Source organism: Tamandua tetradactyla, chromosome 15 (genome assembly GCF_023851605.1).
Source record: "Tamandua tetradactyla isolate mTamTet1 chromosome 15, mTamTet1.pri, whole genome shotgun sequence".
Lineage (NCBI taxonomy): Eukaryota > Metazoa > Chordata > Mammalia > Pilosa > Myrmecophagidae > Tamandua > Tamandua tetradactyla.
The window spans coordinates 53,899,545-53,916,847 of NC_135341.1; the positions used below are offsets into that span (position 1 = coordinate 53,899,545).

General features: G+C 38.2%; 1 protein-coding gene and 1 non-coding gene across 4 annotated transcripts in view; one reads left to right on the forward strand and one right to left on the reverse strand.

Moving 5' to 3' along the window:
* PDCD6IP (programmed cell death 6 interacting protein) overlaps nt 1-11,471 on the reverse strand; it is a 103,512-nt gene extending 92,041 nt beyond the window's left edge. For 2 of the 3 annotated variants that reach the window (XM_077129863.1, XM_077129862.1), the window contains exon 1: nt 11,107-11,471. In XM_077129863.1, coding sequence (XP_076985978.1) covers nt 11,107-11,315 — 209 coding nt within the window. In that variant the 5' untranslated portion in view covers nt 11,316-11,471. Of the gene's footprint in view, nt 1-10,546; nt 10,720-11,106 lie in introns of those variants that run through there. The other variant, XM_077129865.1, reaches the window with a different exon arrangement.
* LOC143658170 (small nucleolar RNA SNORA29) lies at nt 5,514-5,654 on the forward strand. The gene has a single exon (XR_013163178.1). It is a non-coding gene; the product is annotated as a small nucleolar RNA SNORA29 (small nucleolar RNA).
* Nucleotides 11,472-17,303: the final 5,832 nt, after the last annotated feature.

Here is a 17,303-nt window from a genome sequence, read left to right on the forward strand (position 1 = left end):
CTTTTTTTCCTTCCTTTTTTTGCGAACAATAACATATGTACAAAAAAGCTATAAATTTCAAAGCACAGCACTCCAATTAGTTGTAGAACATATTTCAGACTTTGACATGGGTTACGATTTCACAATTTCGGGTTTTTACTTCTAGTTGCTCTAAAATACTGAAGACTAAAAAGAGGTATCAATTTAATGATTCAGCATTTATATTCATTTGTTAAGTCCTATCGTCTATGTACAATTCCACCATCATCTTTGATCTTTCCATACCTCTCTTTGGGGTTGTTTGGAGTACGGCCATTCTAAATTTTTCATATTGGAAGGGTCTGTCACTAATATGAGGTAGGGAGATGGAACTCTGATGTTCTGGAAAGGCTAGGCCTTCCAGGTTTCAGGACTTATCTGGACCAGGGACCCATCTGGAGTTGTAGGTTACTAAAAAGTTACTCTAGTGCATGGAACTCTTGTGGAATCTTATATATCGCCCTAGGTGTTTTTTAAGATTGGCTGGAATAGTCCTTGTTGGGGATTGACAGGTTATGATAGGTAGCAAGGTCTACCTGAAGCTTGCATAACAGCAACCTCCACAGTAGCCTCTCGACTCTATTTGAACTCTCTCTGCCACTGATACTTTATTAATTACACTTCTTTTCCTCCTTTTGGTCAGGATGTAATTGTTGAAACAACGGTGCCAGGTCTGGATTCATCCCTGGGAGTCATCTCCCACATCACCAGGGAGACTTTCACCCCTGGATGTCATGTCCCACAGAAGGGTAATGATTTCACTTGCAGAGTTGGGCTTAAAGAGACTGAGGCCACATCTGATCAACTCCAGAAATAACTCTTAGGCATGCTTATAGGTAGTCTAAGCTTCTCCACTACCTACATAAGCGTCACAAGAGTAAGCCTCATGATCGAGGGCATGGTCTATCGATTTGGGTATCCCTAAAGTTTGACACAGTATCAGGGGATTTCCTGATAGTAAGGTTTAATAGTTCCATATTCTTTCTCCCCTTCCCCAAGGGACTTTGCCAATACTTTTTGATTATCTGCTTAATACTCTCTAGGATGTTTCCAGGCATTACAATAATCTATACAGGATTAAAAGACCTCTTTCTTATTCTGTGCTTCAATTGTTCAAATGAGCTATACAGATAGATTGACTCATTATGCACTACAGAAAATTTCAGTTCCAGACCAAATAAACCTTTCTTCCATTGGTCTCAAAGAGTATATGTTGTTCTAAAATACAGACACTGTCTTCCTTACCCCTATGTTCTGAATTACTTTAACCCCAACCTGTTCGGCTTCGTTTTTATCTCTAAGTATCAGGTTATATATATAAAACAGCCTCTTAAAATCCAAAAATAATAATCACCACTCCAGACTTAATGTGTCTGCTCTCAAAGCTTACAATCTAGGCCCTTGTTTTCTTATAAGCATTTTCCAAAGGTGACCATACCATTCTTGTTCTTTTGTTTCTGGCTTATTTTGTATCACCAAATATCCCACCTGTTCATTCATATTGCTGCATGCCTCATGACATTGTTTCTTTTTGTAGCAGCACAACCTTCGTTCATAAGTATACACTATTGTTCACCAATCTAATTCTCCGTCAGTGCATCCTTCAGCCACCTGCATTCATCAGGCATCATGTAAAGGGCCCAAAGTCCACAGTCCATCAACATTCTCAATTTTAAATAATTTCATTGTTCCCAAGAGATAGAAAACCAACAAACACACCCTCACCAAATAGGAAATCTAAACCTCCTCGTAAGTCTTGTCCCTCACTCCATTATTTACCTCTGCTGTTGCTGTGGTAGTGCTGATGGTTTTCTTCTCAACACAGCTCATAGCATGTAATAGCAGTTCTCCCCCTGTACCCTGGACTTAAAACACTCTTTATACAAGAACCGTATCTTTGAAGTAATTCTTACGAGAACTCATTCATATTTCTAGTGAGTCAGTGGGACACGTAGACCTATACAATTCCTCTCAGTGTTCATCTTCGATATGGTTATATTACTTCTAGACCTACTAGAGAATCACCTCCACTCCTATCTATTTCCTTATATTGGAGTTCAACCTCATTAGCTAACGGGTCACCCATTTCTAGCTTCTATGTATCTCTAAGTCCCCTATCTTCTGTATTATAAGCCTCTGATTATACCTTTATGCTGGTCATAAAAGTGGACTCATACAATATCCTTTTGAGCCTGGCTAACTTCACTCAGTATTACGTCCTCAATGCTTATCCATCTTGTCACATGCTTCAGGACCTCATTTTCTCTTACTGTTTCATGATATTCCACTGTATGTATATACCACATTTTGTTGATTCACTCGTCTGTTGATGGGCATTTGGTTTGTTACCATCTTTTGGCGATTGTGAATAATGCTGCTGTGAACATCGGTGTGCAAACGTTTGTTTGCGTTGTTGCTTTTAGTTCTTCTGGATATACACCAAGTAGTGCTATTGCTGGGTCATATGGCAACACAATATTTAGCTTCCTAATGAACCACCAAACAGTCTTCCACAGTGGTTGCACCATTAAACATTCCCACCAGCAGTGCCTAAGTGCCCCAGTTTCTCCACGTCCTCTCCAACATTTATAGTTTCCTGTTTGTTTAATAGCCACCATTCTTATAGGTGTGAGGTGGTATCTCATTGTAATCTTGATTTGCATTTCCCTTATAGCCAGTGAAAATGAGCATTGCTTCATGTGCTTTTGAGCCATCTGTATTTGCTCTTCAGAAAAATGTCTATTCATATCTTTAGCCCATTTTATAATTGGATTGTTTGTTCTTTTGTTGTTGAGTTGTATGATTTATTCCTATATACAGGAAATCAAACCTTTGATACGTGATTTCCAAATATTTTCTCCCACTGAGTTGGGTGCCTCTTCACCTTTTTGACTAAGTCTTTTGAGGTGCAGAAGCATTTATTTCGAGGAGTTCCCATTTATCTATTTTTTATTTTCTTGCTTGTGCTTTGGGTGTAAGTTTAGGAAGCTCCCTCCTATTACTAGGTCCCGAAAATTTTTCCCTACGTTTTCTTCTAGAAGCTTTATGGTGCTAGTTCTTATATTTAGGTGTTTGATCCACTTTGAGTTAATTTTTGTATAGGGTGTAAGATAGGGGTCCTCTTACATTCTGTTGGCTATTGATACCCAGTTCTTCCATGCCCCATTATTGAAAAGATTATTTTCAACTATTGAAAAGATCAATTTGGGGAGAATTGACATCTTAACTATATTTAGCCTTCCTATCCATGAGCAGGGAATGTCTTTCCACCTATTTAGATTTCCTTTGATTTCTTTTAGCAATGTTATATAGTTTTCTATGTACAAGTCGTTTATATCCCTAGTTAAGTTTATTCCTAAGTACCTGATTCTTTTAGTTTCTATGTTGAATGGAATTTTTTCCTTAACTGAGCCACTCTAGTCAACCATCTCTCCGGAAGTACACAAACCATTAGTTTTTTATGAGATTGTTTACAAGTCACTGAATCTCTTCAACCCTTTCTAAAGTGAAGAGTTTAAAGTGAGACTAATACTTCATTTAAATCTGAGGAGTAAGCGATACAACATATACCAAATTCATAAAATAGTACCTAGAGACATAGCACATGAACAATAAATGGTAACTAAGTCTATTATTTCACAACTATGTAGAAGTGCTTTTATATGTTCTCCAATATTTTATAAGACTCAATCATTTTGGATGAATGTATATAATGATAATGGTTTTTAAATCTCAGAGCAGATAACTCAAATGCCAGTTGACTAATGAATAGATAAATAAAGTGTGACATATTCATACCATAGAATACTATTCAGCTTTAAAAAGGAATGAAGTTCTGATACATGCTACAGAAATATTAAATGAATACATCTGGATGAACACGGATGAACCCTGTCCAACATGGATAGACCTTGAAACACTGTAAGTGAAATAAACCAGACATAAAAGGACAAGTATTGTATGATGCCATTTATATGAAATACCTAGAATAAGCAAATTCAAATCAGAAAGTAATTTAGAGGTTTCCAGGGGCTAGGGAGAACAGGAATGGGGAGTTATTGCTAAATGGATAGTGTCAGTTTTGGGTGATCAAAAACCCTTAGTAATGGCTGGGGCTGATGTTAGCATGATATTGTAAAAGTAATTAACGTCACTGAACTGTACACTTAAAAACAGTTCAAATGACAAATTTTATGTTATATATATGCTACTACAATAAAAATTTTTTAAAGCCCACTCATGGGGATATTTTGGGTGTTTTTATTTATTTTTTTGATCAAAAATAGATTTGTGATGATGAATGCACAACTATAGGGTACTGTGAACCACGGACTGTACACTTAAGTGGATCATATGTTATGTGACTATATCTCTATAAAGTTGCATTAAAAAACACTCATGGGAGAAAAAACTGGGAAATGAATACATATCATTGACTATATCATAAATCGATATAGGATAAATTCTCATTAGAACCTCCAGTTTTAAAAAAGATTTTTTTTGGGGGGGGGGGATGTGGTATGGATCTCAAGAACAGTCAATCCACTTTAGCCAAAGCAATACTACAATGCAAATTCACATAACGTATATAGCTACAGTCTATATATTAGACCATGTAATTCTAAACCACCAACCAAATAACCATTAAGAGCCGGGCCCAGCAGTAGTTGGAGTTAACAGATCCTTCCTGAACCATATCTTCACACTTCTTCATTTACCCAATTTATCCTATTTTTCAGTATCACCAAAAAACAATCTTCATTAAAGCACACTTCTTCATGTGTATGGTAGAAAGTAACCAGACAGAGTCAAGGGTCTTAGTGTAGTTCCGCCACAAAGTTAGCTATGTTGGCCTAAACTGCCTGTGTAAAATAAACACCACAGAACAGATTTTCTTTAAGGTTACCCAGCATGTAGAAAGTCCTGACATGCTATTTAAATTACTAAACATTAGAAAAATCAAAGTACAGCGAAGCAAATTAAGATTTTAAATCTTCCTTCAAATCTTATTTATTCTTCTATGCAAAATAAACTGACATAACCAAATTAAAGTCTACTATAGACAATCGTTGAGACCAGGACCGTGTATTATTTGTCTTTTCATTCTCTATAATATCTCCTATAGTGCGGTTTATATAGACCCTCATTAATATTTGATTACTAAGTTGGAACAGTGTCATGACTGTTATATTATCTTAATACCTTCACCCCTAAACCAATAATCAAGAAGTATTTTCTTTTCTGATCTATAAAACACTAGGGCTTGAAAAATATTTCAGAAATCATGAAACTAGTTTCAACAGCTTTATTTTACTAATGAAAAAGATACTACCATAATGCAACAAATTAGACATTAACTATAAAAGGATCAGAGACAAATCTGTTTAGAAATTTTGCACACCCTATACAAATGATTCAGATTAAAGGAGAAAAAAAACAAATTACTAACTTCAAATATTTAAAAAAAAGAAAGTCAACAAAAAAAGCTACGTATCCTTCTCATTTGACTACTCCTTTTTCTCTTTTAATAAAAGATTTTGGTGGCTATACCATGGAACTGATGAAACTTGCCAAGATATGAAGTGGAAAGCTCTTTGAGTGTCCTACTCCTATATGAAATGGCTGAACAGAAAACTAATGCCTATGATATTCTGATACTAAGTTTTAAACTTGATAAAATCAGAAAAATTTGAAAAGTAAATTTATGTGTTTCCTCTCCATACCTTAAAGAGGGAAGCTGTGTGTTATACCAGTGAAAACCTAATATTAGCACAGATGTACTTGGAAGAGATTGCCTGATAAACGCTACTAAGACATTTATGTCTTCCAAAATCACTGGAATGTATCCTTCTGATGATCGAATAAAATCTGGGCTCTTTTTTTTTTTAAAAAATGCTACGTATCAAAAACAGACTAAGCAAAGCAGATTCAGAAAAAAAACTTTTAGTGCTCAACACATTTATGAGAAAAACAAAAGCACAGAAAACTAAACCATTCAATACAAAAAAGGAAAAGATATGAATGACGGCAGAAAACATAGACTTGGTTTTAAAAAAAAAAAAACTTGCTCTAAACCTGTAGCAAATCTGGTCTAGGGGTAGAAATTACACATTAAACATATACAACATTTGGAATAAGAAAAAATATGTAACTACAGATTTTGGAAGCCTGGGTCATTTTGGAAGAACTCCTGTGTAACAAGATACTGTAAACACAATTAAAAGACAAGAAACAAATTGGAAAACATTTTCAATATATATAATGCAAAAGGATAAATATCCAGAAAATTCCTATAAATCAAGAAGAAAAAAAAACAACAACCCAACAGAAAATGGGCAAAGGAAAGGAACTCACAGAAAAAGAAACTAAGAGGTTAGCAAACTTAAGATGACATTTGACAAAGGATACCAGGACAATGTAAACAAAAATAGGGTTTGTTACTCACCCATTAGATTAGCAAAAAGCAATCATTTTAATTATTAACCAGTGAGTGGTAACATCACTGTGGAGGAATAACCAACTCACATATTCCTTCTGATGGGAACATAAACTGATAGCACCATGGTGGTGAACTGAAAATACATATAGCCTCTTCCAATTAAACAATGAAATATGAATAATAACACTTCTCTGTTCACTTCCAAAACTACAATAAAATTGTTAAAAGATGTAAGTGCACAAGGACAAAGACATTCAGAGAGGGCACAACAGTATACAAAAGGTTTCAACAAAACTGTAGAAAGTGATGAAGCAGAGAGAAAAATGAAATCAAGCTGCCCTAAAGAGAGGCCGCTAACAAAGCAGAAAACAAATCATGCCACAGAAGCCAGAAAAGGATCTGAATTAAGAAACAAGAAATACCTCTGCAGAGAGGAGTTCAGTGTGAGGATTTTGTGGATGAAAATCTTTAAAAGGTATCTTTCAGCTCCCAGATTCTCTACTCTGAGCCTAGGTTTACTCTCCAGACTAGGTTAAAAGGATTTCAAGCACAATTAAGGTACAGACAGAGCACGCTAAATAGGGAGGGTAGGCATCAGAGGCTGTCATAGGGTGTACTAATTGCCGACATCATTATTGGTTCTTCCCTTCTTCCTCAGTAACAGAACCCCAGTTTTTTAGTTGGGTATATGGCTGTCCGTAAGAAAAACTCTCTTTCCTAGCATCCCTTCTATGAGGTATGGACATGTAACTACATAATGGCCAATAACATTAAGAACAGAGGTATTGCAGGGCAGTTTAGTTTCCAGGAAACATACTGAAAGTTGAGTCCTCTGCCTACTTCTTTGCCCCTTCCTTCATCCTGGGTATGACTGCTATCTGAAACACAAGAACAAGGCCAATTCTCTAAGTTTCATGGAGCAGAAAGCTGGAAGGAATATGAGTTCTGATGAATCACCATAGAACCACCATACCAGCCTTCAATTGCCTATGCGCTATCTTTTCACACAGGAATAAAATCTTATGCATTAAACAGAGGGGCCATCCTCTCCAGAACATCAACTACTTCCATCCCCCATCCCATATTATCAACAGCCCCTTCCTACGTGAAAATTAGAATGGGCATAGCCTAAATATCCCTAAAGAGTGGGGAAAAAATCAAAGATGATGGTGGAGTTATACAGAGAAGGTAGAGTTTAACAAGTATGATTGCTGAGTCATTATACTGATATTTCTTTTAGTCCCCAGTATCTTAGAACAGACAAAAAGTAAAAACCTAAAATTGTGGAATTGTAACCCATATGAAACTCTGAAATCTGTTCTACAACTAACTTTCGAAATGTGCTTTCAAATTTATTGCTTTTTTGTACATGTTATTTTTTACAAAAAAAACTTTTTTGTGGGGTGTTGGTTTGAAGACTGATTTCAAGATATTTTTTGGTAATTTAGTATGTAAAGCACGCAAGAAGTGTTCTGTTAAGGAAAAAGGGAGTACTTTTTCCCCTAAAGTAAAATAACTGACTGCTGCAGAATGATAAACAGGAATGTGTAGGACAAAATGAATGGATACAGAAAGTTGCAGAAGTGTGGATGGAAGTGAATTTTATTTGTTGTGGTTAAGGTTGGCTTAGATTTTATAATTTCATAAGATTTTTAATAGTTTTCCTATCAGATGTATCTTCATGCACAAGAATTTGGTTTTCTCTCTGTCAAAATGACAGTGCTTTCTTGATTTGTTTGCTCTTAGTGAGAAGCTATAAAAGGTTTTTAACCAAAAAAAAAAAAATTTAGTTTGTACCGTTTCATACGTTTTACATTTAAACCTAACAATAGGAAATTGGTCCTATTATTAGTTTAGTTAGTGTTACTAGGAAACTATTAACACTAACTAAACTAAGTTAAAATAAATTTCTAGAGATAATATAGTAATCGGTGGAGCAGGGTTTCAAACCCAGGTCTTGGATGACAGGGAAATTAAACTGAGGCAAGATTTGCATCACAGGTCAAAAAGAAGGCACCAATAACTAAAAGAGCAAACAAGAAAAGAGACTTAAGAGTTTGGCTCTTCTGTCAGTTCTGGAAACTAAAACCTTAAAAAAAGCCTTATGCATTTACGTCATTAATTTAAATTGGGATCTGCCACATGTAGACATGTAGCTAAACCTAATCTAATACAGGTGCCATACTAAAATTAAAAAGATGATAAGAAAGACTGCATATACGATTGCTGAGATTTCCAAGCTCCATTTTCGCTGGTCAAATTTCAAGAAGCAGTCTTTCTCATGGAAAGAGACTGGAGTTTCCTCTCTAAAGAAACTGATCACCACAGAAAAAAACACACAGATGATATCTGGAGAGTCCCCCCAAACACCAACAGGGTTTCCACTTTATCAACCTAGAGTAAAATTCACCAGTTACCAAGCCACATCAAGGGAGCACTTCTAATCAATTTTGAATAAAAGCCATTTTATACAGGACATAGCATATAAATGAGTTTTTAAGGAATCATTATCATGAATATCATATACATAAGCGAATATTCTAGAAAACTGTAATACATCATCTACAAGCTAATAAACAAGCTAATCACTAGAGTAATGCATGAAGCTGTATATCAGTACCTATCAAGCTAGTTCCTATTCTTTAGGAGTTAGTTTAAACTCTCTTTTTCAAAAATCTTATTTTAAAGTTCAAGTTAAAAACATAAGTAGATTAGTAGTCAGTATACATAAGTATCCAAACATAATTATTAAAGTATTAAAAACAAGTTATTGTTATATTTGAATAAGTATCCCACAACTGTTTTTTACAAGCATATACACCCAAAGAACTTTTGTATACTCCTCCATTATAAAATCTAACAAGCTGTATATAATTTTAGCTTACCCTAACCTCTCTAGAAGGGCAAGAAATGAAAAAAAAAAAAGACAAAACGTAGTATTTTGTTTTATGAATGCAGCAGGAGAGGATTACATAGAGGTGACTAAAGCTTCCAAGAATCTCTCTCTTCAGTTCTGTACATTTATGTTAGTAAAGGCCTGGTAAAAGTATAAAGGAATGAACAAATGAAGCATTAAAGTTTACAGCAAAGCCCTATCAGGACCACTGTCCACTATTCTAAAGGAAGCTTCTGAAAACCCCAAATTCCTAAAGGGCTGGGACCAAATTTCATTCATTCAACAAGACTTTACCGTAAGGTTGGTTCATTATACCCCAAACATTATTTCTTAGTACAACTTATAGAAAATCTTCTCTAAATGCTACAATGTTTACATAAAAACTGTTCTGAAGATTAAAAAAAAAAAGTATTACATTGAAAGAATGGATAAGTATTCCTACATTAGCCTAAACAATGCTTATACTAAGAATTCGGCTAATGAACCCTATTCTAAATTTGACATTAAAGAGTCACAATCTCTCTGAGTCATCTATTCAGTATTCCTTCCTTTGAGAAACCAAATCTTTTCCAATTCATACCAATCTTGCTTGGTCCATGGGGAACAGAGAAGTTAAACCCACTTGGTAACCAAGACATGGCCAATTACATTAGCCCATTTCTCACGGTTATAAATGTGCCCAAGGTGAGCCAAAAGGCTCCCACGGACTTCTGCCAGCACTAAGGAGAAAAAAGATCCTGTGTTTAGGGCCATTATAATTATACTAGAGTGGCTGGTGGCCATCTCTCCCACTACATGAGCAAAGCTCACCTAAGAAAGAGATCATAATGGAGACAGGATGACTTCCAGTGATACCCAAAGCTAGAGATGCAATATTCCTAGACATTTCTGTTCAATAAGTCTTTTCTTAGATTAGTTTAGCCTCAGCTTCTGCTACTTGCATCCTAATACAGCATGTTTTTCCTGTCAAAGAAGGAGAATATACTCAAGTAAGAAAAGTCATTAACAAAGTAGGTCAAGGAACTTTTTAAACTACAAAGGCCTATAAAAATGTTATCTCAAACTGGAAAGTACCACAAAAGAAACTCTTATAAAACACAGCATAAGGTCAGGAAGCATTTGCCAAGTTAATAACAAATTCATTTCATTACGTACACACTTTTTTGCGGATAAACTGATTTTAAGCAACCCACCTTGAACTCATTTCTTTTAGAACTGTCCAGTTCTCATTTCATTATGAAAGTTAGAAAGATGGTTTAAGTGGACAATGCAATGCGTAATAGACACTGGTCGAGCGTCCCAATTATCCCAAGCTACTATTATGAAATCTAAATTTCGCCCAAGAAAGTCATAAGACAGTGATGCAAAAACGGGGTGGGGGGTGGGGGAGTTGGGGACAGGGGTCTTCAGTTAGAGACGAAAAAAAGGTGAAGAAAACTACTTCTGAGTAATTGTGGCAAAAGGGATCAGTACATGAGTGGCTATTCCTTCCAGGTATATATATACTCCTTCGATCGACGGAGCCCCAGCGGGCCATGGACTAGCGTGGCGGGCAGGGTCAGTGGCCCCTGCTGGGCCGCTCCGGCTCACCAAGAAAGAATGCAAACCACACCTACGTGCCAGACCGAGGCAGGGCGGGGCAAACCAGCCTCGGCCGTGGGCGTGAAGACGGGAGGTGGAGAGGGAAGTGAGACGGGAAGCGGCTGGGAACTGCCGGCCCGGGACAAACACCCCCGTCCGGCCCGGCGCCCACCTTAGGAGCGTCTCCAGCGCGCCCTCGTGCTTGTCGAGCGGGCGGCCGAGCGCGGCGCGGCGCAGCTTGCTGAGCTCCTCGGCAGCGCGGCAGTACTGGGCCTGCTCTTCGCCGCCGCTTGGGTACGTCTGCTGGATGAACTTCACCAAAGGCTTGGCTAGGTCCACCTCCGAGGTCTTCTTCAGCTGCACCGAAATGAAAGTCGCCATGGCTAACGCCTCGGCCGCCGCTGGAGCCAAAAGAATGGCGGGACGGCAAAGGGAGCCAAGGCGCGCGGGGCACCGGGCTGGCGGACTGGCGGACCAACGGGCCGACGGACGTAAGCTCGGATTGCACCTCGACTCCGGCCACTTCCGGGAGCTTCCGCGCAGGCGCACTCAGCACTAGACGTGCGCACCGCCCTCCGTCACGTGAGGGAGACGCTGTGGCGCCACTCACCTGGTCGGAGCTTGCCCTGGGCAGCTAGAAAATGTTCTGGCTTTCTCTGCTTCTGAAATTTTCGTCTTTCTCTTTATTGCCGTGGCTCTTGGACATAGCGCTTTCACGTAATAGTAGTGATTTCTCCACTCGAACAACTCCGTGGTTAAGTACTCCTCTTTTTGCCGCCTGCAGCCTTAGGGTTATTATGGCACTTGTTTATGCAGCTAATATCAGCGGGCTGCTGTGTACAGGAACCCATTGAACAGTGACTGTACTGTATAAGCCATTGTGCAGCTTATACTCAGGTAAGGAAATAAGCAAACAGGTAAACAAAAGAAGTATCGTGATTGACAAGACAGGATGGTTGAGATTTAGGATGTTAGAGCCACATGAAGAACTTAATTAGAGACGGTGAACTTAAAATGACACCTAAAGTTTGAGAAGATGCTTGTTATTATGATAGGGGAGGAATTGAGAGAGGTGAGTAGCAAGGAAGAGCATTCTTATACCAGAGCAGTAAATGCAAAGTTTCTAGGAGGCAAGAACTTCTCATGTACATTTTGCAAAACAAACGTGAAAAGTAAGTAGAGAATGGAATGAAATAAAGTTAGAGAATTAAGCAAGCACTAACTCGTCCAAATTTTGTAAGCCAAATTAAAGCGTTTATATCCTATAAAAAATGCAGAGGCAGCTGTGACTGCTATTTGAGCAAAAGGGACATGACACAATTTACATTTTCAAAAGGCCACCCCTTGGATCACCCTGATATTGTGTTTCTTGATGCGATATAGTATGAAATGTAAAAGAGCTTTTATGATGTATTTCAGATTAAAAAAAAAAAAAAAAACACATCACAATTAACCATACGGTTTATAGGAAAAAGAAGAGATAGAGGAACAAACCAAATGACACTAATGGAAGCAGGCAAACAAATCCAGAAGATGGAACATTCTGCAGTGTACCTGTCACCATCAATTTAACAGTTCATTGTCATGAAAAGAAAAAGTGACTGGGCTCTATGAAAAGAGAGCCCATTTTAAGGAACTTAATAGTCTGATTTAGATCCTAGTTTGAACCGGCCATCAATAAAACACGTTTTAAGACAACTGAGGAAATGTGAATAGAGATGGACTGAGTGTTAGATGAGATGAAAATGTGTTGCCATGAAAAGGTAGAGGTGATTAACTGAAAGCAGTAGGTCAGTAACAGTATGTGCGTTATGATATATTTTGGTTTAAAAAGTGCGTGTGTGTGTATTTATGTACAAAATAAAAAGACCCTAAGGTGTTTATGGTCATAATGTTTGGAGTTAGAAATACGTATTTTTATTTTTGCCTATCCTTTTTTACTCTATTTTTTAACAGCATATATATACTACTTTTGTTATAATGAAAGTTTATTTTCATTAAAATAGTGTAGGTTAAAGTAAATCAATAAAATAACCAGAAACCTAGACTATGAGTCATGAAAGTTAATATTAGCAGTAGACTAAATTTAATATATTTCTTAGTTAAGGATTGAAGAATTTATTGATAAGGTGAAGAAAAGAAAGTTATCAGAGACTGATTCTAGCTTGGGATCCCGAAAATCTGAGCAGTTGATGGAATCATTTGCTGAGATAAGTAAGACAGAGAAATAAACAGGCTGGAATGAGTAAATGCAGGGCAGGATATGTACATCCAAACATTCAAGTGAAGTTATGAGATTGACAATCGGATATATGAGATTTGAGCTTCAAAAAAAAGGTCCAAGTTAGGTGTCTGCATACAAATGTTTTTAAGCCCCCAGGATTATAAATGAACTCAAAGAAATAGAAATGGGTCAGATGCTATGAAGAGATATAGGCTAGGATTAGAATTTTTTTAAGCTAGAAGGTGCTGTAGGTTGACAGGACTGATCCATTGGAGAGAGAATGAAAATTCAGGAGAGATGAGGCTAATTAAAGGGGCAAATACCATGAAAAGGGGAGAAGAAAGGGTAACCAGAACACCAAGAGAGGGATTAACCTTCAGGAAGATAAGGGACATGGCATCTGTTCAGACAGGTGGAGGGAGGAAGGAAATGAACGTAGATCCAATTAATTCTGTGGTTATGTTCAAAGGAAGATTAAGGCGCTCCTATCTGGTGGAACTTAGAATAAAATCCAAACTCCTTAACATAACATAATGATCTGCGTCAGCCTCTCTCTTCAACTCCCTGTTTTATTACTTACTCCTCATTTATTTTAGAGTCATATTCATCTTTTGTCAGTTTCCCAAACTCATCAAGATCTTTCTTGGTGCTTTTTAAGGTATGCATCAGGTGAAATGTCTCCCTCTCATCATACTATCCCTTGTTAATCTCTACCTCAGCTCATTGTTTATTTCCTTGTGTGCTGGTTTGAAATGATGTATGTACCCTAGAAAAGCCATGTTTTAATCCTAATTCCATTTTGTAAAGTCAGCCATTTCTTCTAATCCCTATTCAGTAGTGTATCTTTGAAACTGTGATTAGATCATCTCCCCAGAGGTGTGATTTAATCAAGAATGGTTGTTAAGCTGGATTAGGTGACATGTTTCCACCCATTCTGGTGGGTACTGATTAGTTTCTGAAGTCCTATAAAAGAGGAAACACTTTGGAGAAGGAGAGCAATTCAGAGAGAGCAGATAAGAACGACATAACCACGAGAAGCAGAGTCCACCAGCCAGCGACCTTTTGAGATGAAGATGGAATATGCCTCCAGGGGGAGCTTCATGAAGCAGGAAGCCAGGAGAAGAAGCTAGCAGATGATGCCGTGTTCCCCATGTGCCCTGCCAGGTGAAAGAGGAACCCTGGCTGTGTTCACCATGTGCCCTTCCACTTGAGGAAGAAACCCAGAACTTCATCAGCCTTCTTGAACCAAGGTATCTTTCCCTGGATACCTTAGATTGGACATTTCTATAGACTTGCTTTAATTGAGACATTTTCTCGGCCTTAGAACTGTAAACTAGCAATTTACTAAATTCCCTTTTTTAAAAGCCATTCTGTTTCTGGTATATTGCATTCCAGCAGCTAGCAAACGAGAATACCTTGGTTACATAATTCAAGTATTTTATTATCGATTGACTGATTTTTTTGTCTGACTTCCCCACTAGAATGTAAACTCCATGAAAGCAAAAACTGTTTTCTATACTAATGTCACCCATGCACTTGGCACATAGTAGTCATGCATTAGTTTTTTTTTTAATGTTTTACTGTTGTTATGAAAAAAATTGGATTGTGCTACCAAAATAACACACCATTCCAACAATAAGCATATCCTGTTAATTAAGCAATAGGCCAGTCGCCAAAAAAGGAGGGTATATTAGGATATGTGCCAGTTTGAAAATATTATGTACCCAAGAAAAGCCATGTTTTAATCCTGATCCACTCTTGTGGGGGGGCAGCCATTTCTTTTAATCCTGATTCATTACTGTGAAGTAGAAACTTTTAATTAGATCATCCCACAGAGACGTCACATGCTCAGTTGTGAGTATGAACTTTTAATTAGGTGGAGATGTGACTCCATTCGTTTGTTGTGGTCTTGATTACATAACTAGAGTCCTTTGAAAGGGTAAACATTTTGGAGAATCTTCAGAGCAGATGCTTGGAGAATAGTTGCTTCAGAACTAATAGAGCCAACACAAGACCCTGATGTTTGGAGACGCAGAGCCCAGCAGACATCACCTTGTCCCTTCCCATGAGATGGTAAGCAAGCCAGAACCCAGAGTTGTGTCCCAGTGGAGCTAAATGAAGACCCATAGATGCCAAGTGAGGACCGCTACAGAAAATAGAGGCTGAAAGCAGCGGAGCCCAGGAGCAAAGGACCAGCAGATGCCAGCCATATACCTTCCCAGCTGACTGAAGTGTCCTGGATGGTATCAATCTTTCTTGAGTGAAGGTAACCTCTTGTTGGTGCCTTAGTTTGGACATTTTCTTGGTACTAGAACTATAAACTTGTAACTTATTAAATTGCCTTTTTGAAAGCCAAATTCCATTTCTGGTGATTTGCTTTCCAGCAGCATTAGCAAACTAATACAGGATCATCTAGCTCTTGCTCTCGTAATAAGCAATTTCAAAATCTCAAGAGTCTTAACTTAGTAAGCATTTGTTTCTTACTCACACAAAGCCTAATACAGGGACAGGCAGTCTACAGGATAGCTGTTTTCCAAGTAATGTCTCAGCCATCCAGACTACTTTGATCGCTCAGCCATCTCAACATAAGCCCCAACTTTCAAGGGAAAGACCATGCAGGTGTTGTCGACAGCCCTGGGAGTTCGCAGAAAAATGGAGACCTCAACTGAGGGCTGGCACCGTGAGGGTTCTTAACTTAGTCACAGGAAAGAATTTAAGGACTAATCAGTGTGTACAGCAAATAATTAAATAAGCTCCATGCCAGAGAGCCCCAGGAGTTCTCGGTGAAATGCCAGAGCCCTGGATATTCTCAGCTGGATACCACAGAATACCAGAAGTTCTGGGCTGAATGCCGCAGAGCTCCAGGAATTCTCTCTTAGGTGCCAGAGAACCTGGGAATTTTCTGTTGGGTGTTAGAGAGTTCCAGGAATTTTCTGCTGGATGCCAGAAAGCCCTAGGAATTCTCGGTCAAGTTGAGAACTCGAGCAGGTGTTGACACTGAAGGTTCTTGACCACAGGAAAGAACTTGAGAGTTGTGTACAGCCCAGAACTTTAATGTGTAGTGAAAGTACACGTTTGAAGAAAGATGAAACAAACCATTCTTCAAATAAGGGGAAGCAATCTGAGGTCATAATTCTTGCATTATAAGGACTTGGAGATGGGCCCTTCCCACTGTGGCTATGATTGATAAACTGCACTTTCCATCGGTTCTTTTCAGGGACTGACTGTAGTGAGGGCTGTGTGTGTGAAGTTTAAGGTAGGAGTGCATGCCAAAAGGAACTTTTTTGTTATGGGTCTTAGGCTCACTTCCCCTTCCTCCCTCACATATTTAACCTGCATTACAGGGCTTTTCACTCCCTTAGCCCTCACACTTCTACACACATATCACTGGCTAGAAACTTAAACATAGTCCCATCTAATTGCAGTGGGGTGGGAAGGGGTCTCCTGTATACCTAGGAAGGAAGAGAGAACTGGGTATTAGGGAGCATTCATGAGGCCTTCCAAGGATGGGAGTCACTGCTTCCAGGCTTGCTTGCGATAACATTAATTTTCTATCTATGTAATAGTAAAGTATGTTCTTAGATTGTATGCTCAGTATAGTGGGTGTAATGTTTGGGCAAATGTTAAATCAAGATTTTCATTCCTACTAATCCCTGGTTCCTGGCCCATCATTTCCCCCACTGATTGGATTAATGGGATGGTTTCTTTGGAAGGACAGAACCCTGATGAAAACTGTTGTAGTTTCAAAATAGACTTTTTCAAGTTCCATGATTTTTGGAGACCAAGCTTTGTTGAGGGAGATAAGTAGCTTACAAGAGCCAAGACTAGAAAACTATAATAAAGACTTTACAGTGAGTAAGAGAGTAGATAGGAAAAGCTCTTTAGGGGCCAAGAGGAGTCTAAGAGAGAGAGAAGGGCACAAGATAGATGAGATGTCCTCATTTCCTTACTCCACACTCTCAAATTAAATCCTAGAGTATATGTGTGGTGAAGGAAGGGCCAGAGGAAAGGAAGCATGGAGTGGAAATACCCTAATACACATGATAAAATCAAGAGCATCAGGGTTAGTACCTCACATCCCAAGACATAAACTGGGGAGACATATCTTGTATGGAATGAAAAGTGGAAAATAGTGCGGGGCAGGG